The sequence below is a fragment of the Nanorana parkeri genome, unplaced genomic scaffold, assembly GCF_000935625.1.
Source record: "Nanorana parkeri isolate BGI_ZX_2015 unplaced genomic scaffold, ASM93562v1 scaffold967, whole genome shotgun sequence".
Classification (NCBI taxonomy): domain Eukaryota; kingdom Metazoa; phylum Chordata; class Amphibia; order Anura; family Dicroglossidae; genus Nanorana; species Nanorana parkeri.
Window position 1 is genome coordinate 412635 of NW_017307235.1, and position 7394 is coordinate 420028.

At 51.1% G+C, this 7394-nt stretch overlaps 1 protein-coding gene across 1 annotated transcript in view; it reads left to right on the plus strand.

The window, feature by feature from the left end:
* Positions 1–4034: 4034 nt before the first annotated feature.
* The window catches only part of PLEKHA2 (pleckstrin homology domain containing A2), a 65132-nt gene continuing 61772 nt past the window's right edge, over positions 4035–7394 (plus strand). The window contains exons 1-2 of the mRNA XM_018566655.1: positions 4035–4192; positions 4875–4931. Coding sequence (XP_018422157.1) covers positions 4055–4192; positions 4875–4931 — 195 coding nt within the window. The 5' untranslated portion in view covers positions 4035–4054. The remainder of the gene's footprint in view (positions 4193–4874; positions 4932–7394) is intronic.

The window sequence follows — 7394 nt, forward strand, 5'->3', positions numbered from 1 at the left end:
CGAGGCGTGCGCGGGGCGTGCCGGCCACACTGACTGTCAGGCGAAAAGACTCGCCGAGTAGGAAGCAAACAAAACACAGAGAGAGGGAGAGAGACGGCAGAGCTGGTGAGGAGCCGATCCGTGCACAGCGCCGGACGCAGCACGCTGATAGGGGGAGACGCTGCCAGGGGAAGGGTGCCGGGTCCCGGTGTAGCTAGCAGTGGTCGGTCACATTCAGCTGGTTGGTCGGCTGCAGGACGCAGGACATTCGCTGGCAGGAGAACCTCCTTTCTGCCGTGCGTCACAGCTCAGCGCCATGCACAGAACCGCAGTACCGTGCGTTGCATAGCATTTCGGTAAGAAAAAGGTCAGGGATGCATTACTTTTTTTCACCACAACGCATGGTAGTGCAGTGTCGCTCATTGTGCTGAGCTGTGACACACAGCTGCCAGGAGGTGCCATGCAAACGACACATCATAGCATTGCGTTAACCGCGGTACCATGCGTTTACCACACACACCAAGCATGCGGTACCTTGTGCTAGGTGCATTGCATTCGATGGAATGGCACCTGTAACGCATGGTACTGCGCGTTGCTCTGTGACGCACGGCCGACAGGAGGTGTCTTAGGGTGCCATTCAAATGAATGAAAATGTAACGCACTTAGCGCACATTACCACACACTAGGCGAGCTGTGCGATAGCATGCACTAAACGCATGGCACCGTACGTCTAACACAAAGCTATGGTGTAAATGGCACCCTAAGACACCTCCCATCGACCATGCGTTATAGCACAGTGCCGCAATACCACATGCTGCAGTGCATGTTCTTTTTTCACAACGCATGCTATTGCAGTATCATGCATTGTGGTGCAACGCACAGCTGCTGAGAGGTGCCTTAGTTCCCCATTCACACCTAGGCGTTCCGTGACCGTGCACCAAACATGGGACAAGACGCGCGCTTTGATATGCATCCACGGGACGCGGCAAAAATGCACAACGTGCTCACAGCGCCATTGCTATAACAAACGTGGGCGGGCAAACGCATTGCAATGGCACGGGAAGGAAAAGTGGGACGCCCCACAAACACGCGGGAGCAGAATTTGCTATATGAGCTACTTTCCTGCGTTTGTCTTGTGCGCAGCAACCCATTGAAGTCAACGGACGACGCACGGCAAACGAACGTTGAACCCGCTGATGTCCACGGGCGACGCACAGCAAACGAACGCCCATGAAGTTTGATGTGCAATGAATGGCATCGCAACGCACCCGGCGCCCAGCACCTCCTGCGCGGTGAGCCGTGGTATAGCCGGGTCTATACCGCAGTGCTATGGTGTGAACTGAACACAACGCACATCACCTGGCGCACATCACCTGTACGGTGTGAACGGGGCACATAGAAAACAATTGCCTCCCTGCGTTGCTCCGGGGACATGTCAGTGTGTGTGCGCGCTTCCTGCTGAGCGTGTCTGCTGTGTGAGCGGAGGGGCGTGCGCGGGGCGTGCCCGAGGCGTGCGCGGGGCGTGCCCGAGGCGTGCGCGGGGAGTGCCCGGGGGCGTGCCCGAGGCGTGCGCGGGGCGTGCCGGCCACACTGACTGTCAGGCGAAAAGACTCGCCGAGTAGGAAGCAAACAAAACACAGAGAGAGGGAGAGAGACGGCAGAGCTGGTGAGGAGCCGATCCGTGCACAGCGCCGGACGCAGCACGCTGATAGGGGGAGACGCTGCCAGGGGAAGGGTGCCGGGTCCCGGTGTAGCTAGCAGTGGTCGGTCACATTCAGCTGGTTGGTCGGCTGCAGGACGCAGGACATTCGCTGGCAGGAGAACTGACAGACTGCCACCGACACACTGACAGACTGCCACTGACACACTGACACCGACACACTGACACACTGACACCGACACTGACTGACTGCCACCGACACACTGACACAGACACTGACACACTGACACTGACACACTGACACTGACAGACTGCCACCGACACACAGACACTGACACACTGACACACTGACACACTGACACACTGACACCGACACTGACACTGGCACCAACACTGACAGACTGCCACCGACACACTGACACACTGACACACTGACACACTGACACTGACACTGACACTGACACCGACACTGACACACTGACACTGCCACCAACACTAGCACACTGACACTGCCACCAACACTAACCTCTAGGGGGCGCTAGTGCTATATGAACAGATGATCCCTATAGACTTACCTAAAGCATGTACCTGGCGGTGTGAACAGCGCCATCGCTCACTGTGTGCAGCATCTTCATAGAGCGTTACCGTGCACTGAAATAAATGGAGTTTTGGGGGCGGGAGCAGTGACTAGGAATTCCCATAGTTCTTGTCTTGTGACATTTCCCAGCAGTCCCCTCCCCCTCCGGACCCCTCACTCCCCGACAAGGAAATACCAGAGGCGTCATTTCTGAGAACTCATCTGAAAAGTGTGACCATCACTTGGTTTTATAATGGCCACAGCAGGTGGGTGGGACTGGGAATTCTGGCGGAAACATCTGACCGCTGGAGTCCGCAGGGAGTTTAAGAAGCCAGCGTGTGATGTCATCACCCATGATGGAGACAACCTTTAATGCCCAGTGACCTCTCTGTGCCCAATCCCTGGCCCCCGGCTACAAATTATATTATAGATCCATCTATATAGAGGAATCAGGACCTCCTTCCTCCTGCTGGGGATCCCTCTAGCGATAATAAAGATCTATATAGGGGAATCAGGACCTCCTTCCTCCTGCTGGGGACCCCTCTAGTGATAATAAAGATCTATATAGAGGAATCAGGATCTCCTTCCTCCTGCAGGGGATCCCTCTAGTGATAATAAAGATCTATATAGAGGGATCAGGATCTCCTTCCTCCTGCAGGGGATCCCTCTAGTGATAATAAAGATCTATATAGAGGAATCAGGACCTCCTTCCTCCTGCTGGGGACCCCTCTAGTGATAATAAATATCTATATAGGGGCATATGGACCTCCTTCTTACATGTGCCCCATATTGTTCTCTGTCGGGGGATTCTCATGAGTGAATTATTTTGCTTTGAGAAACATTCAATTGAAGTTTCCACAACCGATTTTCCAGCAATGCCAAATCACATTCCATGTTACCGAGACTTCCAGGAACATCAGTCCTATTGGACAGACACCTTTGTGTGCGGTAGGTTGATGTTCCTGGAGGAGTCTGGAACGTGGAACACGCTTTGGCATGTGTGCATGCAGGTTAAAAGAGATTTCGGGTGGAGTTGACCTTTAATGTCCACTCGGGGCTGGACTTACCATCAGGACCAGCCGGCTTGTGTCTATAGGCTGCAGAAGCAAAGAGGCCGCTTCTCCCCATGTTATTATCGGGGAGACACTTTGTTCCCATCATCGGCTTGATCACTTATCTGATTAACATATTGTAACAATATTCTAAGGCAGGGTAAGACCAGAAAAACCAGAATAATGCTGCCAGCATGCTGCAGAATGGGACCCCGGCTCTCTCTCAAGGACTGGGAGGAACGGTCTGCAGGCGTCAGAGCGTTGCAATGCTTTACTGGCTCCAATGCACAAAAATATTAAATGCACATTTTTTTGCACAATGATGCGTGAGGTACAGGAGCCTGCTGATTGTTACCACTGCAAACACGGGAGTAGAAGTCCCTGGCTGGGTCAACTGTACTGGGTGGACATTGGTAATTGGGGATGAGCCCTGTCCGAACCTGAGCTACTCTGAACACGGAACAAAGCTCCAATCGGCTGCAGCGGGGGGAATTCCCTTGCACATAGGGGGCGGGGTGCAGTGACATCATTGACCTTATATGGCCACATGGCTATATTTGGTGAATGATATCAGCACAGGCATCCAGGCCCCGGCCGCAGCTGATTGGCCAGGTGGCCGAATAGCAATCCCTTGTCTCGGAGGAGCTCAGGCTCGGGCCGGGTTCATCCCCACAGGTAATATGATTTCTTTCTTTATAAAATGATCACAGTCTGATGTATCTATAAGACCTGCAGAGTGACTCTGGTCTGTTTCCCCATACAGGGTGATGTGCGGGATCATTAGGAATGCCTTACATGGACCGATACCAGCGGACCTGTGGGTTTCTGGACATCGAGGATGCACACTGCGGCCGATTCCTGCGCAGATACTTCATCCTGGACAAGCAGGCCAATTACCTGGTCTGGTACATGGACAACCCACAGGTGAGCCCTCCCAATCAATATACTGACCCCCCCAATATACTGACCCCCCCAATATACTAACCCCCCATAGGGATCACCTATCAGTTTCCAGTGCAATGCTCGTCACCTATAGGGGCTTATTCAGACTAAGCCGCGCCTGACGCATGGCCGCTGGTGCACGCTGACATATCAGACCTCCAGCGTGACCCCAATGCATCGGATGTGCATAGGCCCCCCTAATGGGAGGAATACCAGAGCTCCATTGTGCTTCCGGTCCGTTCTTCTCATCCCGACTTCATGACATCATGAAGGGTAAAAAAACGGGACCAGGCGCTTTCCCAGGACAAGTGCATGACTAACCCTACAGGGGGAGCCGGTGAGTCAGCTTGCCTGCCTGTAACAGGTAAGCAGTCCTGAGCTCAGCTCTTAGCAACCTTTTGACCCCCAGGCCGGCATCCCGCCCAGCTCCTGGCAACCAGTGATGTGAGTGAGCTGGGTGGGATACTGGAAAAGGTAACCAGCACCCCTGCTCCCCCCACGGTAACATGCACCACCAGAAACGCCATCACTCTCCCTCCCACCACTACCACTCATGCCCCCGACCCCAGGTAGTGATGAACCAAGGGACTCCCCTGGGGGAAGGTTTATAATCAGACTTCTTCTGTACAATAAATAATACATCTGTACATTTTTTGCTTTCCAGAATCTGCCCCCCAACACAGGACCAGTGGGCTCCCTGAAACTGACGTATATCTCAAAAGTAAGTCCATTCAATGAGTGTTATTATGTTTAATGTTTCTCCAGCTAAGAGTCCAACATGATATAAATAAGACCTAATAAAAGAATAACAAAACCCAACCCACACGGTTCAGAAAACAGCCAACACGTTACCAGCATTCCATGTTACTACACATAGGAAGAATGTCACTGAAACAATATGATTAAAGGTTCTGAACTCATACCATGGAATGCAAACCATTCCTTTCTGTACAGTCTGTGCCATTGCACAGGGGCCCAAAAGGTCAAGAGGGGCTACAGGGAGTCACACTGGGGGCCAGGATGTTGGAGTGGAGAAGGTCCTCCTTCCTTCACCTGCTCCATTGCTCTTTATGTACACTATCTACAGTCTGTGCCATTGCCCCTACAGCTGAAAGGACAAGAGGGGCTACAGGGAGCCACATTGGGAGCCAGGATGTTAGAATAAAGAAGGTCCTCATTCCTCCTCCATTGCTCTTTATGTACAGTCTGTGCCATTGCACAGGGGCCCAGGAGTCAAGAGGGGCTATAGGGAGCCAATTGGGGGCCAGGATGCTAGAGTGGAGAAGGTCCTCCTTCCGGCATCTGCGCCATTGCTAGCCCACACATCAGCTATAAGTACAGTGTTCTTTGATACTGTTCTATATGCCAGGGGCACCACGCATGACCACATCGTTTATTTGGTGCTTCTGCCATTCAGAACGGTGTACAGGAAAACAGAATTTGCATCTCCTATTGAAATTACATTTCATAAAGTAGCCAGGTGCAGTCAAAGCAAGTCACATGTGCGCCCAGCATGCCTCACTTCAAGTAGAATTGAGATAGCTGGAAGCAGCCAATCACCATTCACTTTACTAAAGCCAGACCAGTAATGAGAGACCCTGATTGGTCCATGTGGGCATTGAGCTTGGGTGGGCATTAAGCTTGGATGGATATTGAGCTTGGGTGGGCATTAGACTTGGGTGGGTATTGAGCATGGGTGGGTATTGAGCTTGGGTGGGTATTGAGCTTGGGTGGGTATTGAGCTTGGGTGGATATTGAGCTTGGGTGAGTATTGAGCTCGGTGCCCTTGCTCCTTGCACATTTTTACTGTATAAGCCTAAACGTGTGGATACAGTCACATAGAGAGTCCCACTGCACTCCTGACCGAGAAGCCCCATATATTGTGGTGGTGGCCCGGGGTGCTGAAGTGGCCGCGTATGGCGCCGCCAAATACTTGCAAAACCGAATAAATGGTCACCAGCACTCCAAGCTTTCTTCAAAACGAAATCCTTTGATTCATTCTAGCGCAGGCCATATCACCATGCGTGGCACACGGGGCACGCATGAATAAAAGGATTTCGCCTCCATATCACCTGCTGCAATGAATAAAAGGATTTCGCTTTGTAGAAAGCTTGGAGTGCTGGTGACCATTTATTCTGTTATAGAAGTGTGGAGAGACCCTTCTTAACACTACACCGATTACGAATATCCACATGACTATAGAGAAATCCTGGAAGGTATTACTCATGGTGCCACCACCAGCCCCGTCTTCTGGTTGTCTGTGATCACAGCTTAAATAATGGGATTTTCTACAAGGACAATTCCCCCCCTCCCCCCCCCTTGCCTGCTGACAGCAGAGGGGAAAACCATGAGCTGGGACTGGTCATGTAGCCATCTGAGCAGGCACAAGAAAATACTGCAAACCCGGAGAAGAGGAAGTCTGTATGAGGAAGTGAGAGTGTATGAGCAAGCATGTCTGAGTTGGGAAATAAGCCCAGGACATGTCAGAACTTGCATTCTTATACATTAGGGGTCTTTGTCGGTCAATACAACACGCTGCCTACCGGCCTTATATCATTTATAGTCACACAAGAGTATCATTTGCACTTGGATGTCATTATAACGGCCATTGTGAAAAGAAAATACCGGTCTAAAAATGAAGGAAATGCTTTGGGCTGTTAAAATATAACAATGCTAAAATGCTTACGGCTGATACAATGTATACTCGGTTACCTAGGAAGAAGGAAAGTACTGTGAGGTCATCTATATAGAGACAACTGGCTACATACTGCTGTTCACCAATAGCAGAGGTGGGATAGGACAGAGGACCAGCTTGTGAAATGTAACGAGGGTAGTATAACAGATGTGATCGGACCATACGAGGAGTAGAGGTTCCTTTTATAAAAGTATCAATTACACAAATTTGAGTTTCTATAAGTGTCGGTCTAATCATGCCAGTAGACAAACACATTGATCCTGTATAGGTGAGCTCCATGATCCAAATCCATACTTACCTTGTTGATGGCATCGGCATGATCTCCTCCGCTTAACTCCTCTGCTTATAATAACCCGATGCCATCCAAAAGGTTTTTTTGTTGTTGTTGTTTTTAGATAGAGTGGGTAAGTTACCCTTGCGGGCAGTCCTGGATTTACTCTCTCTGCTTCTCTGCTTCCCCAAGGCCAGGTTCCTCACTGCGCCTTCCTA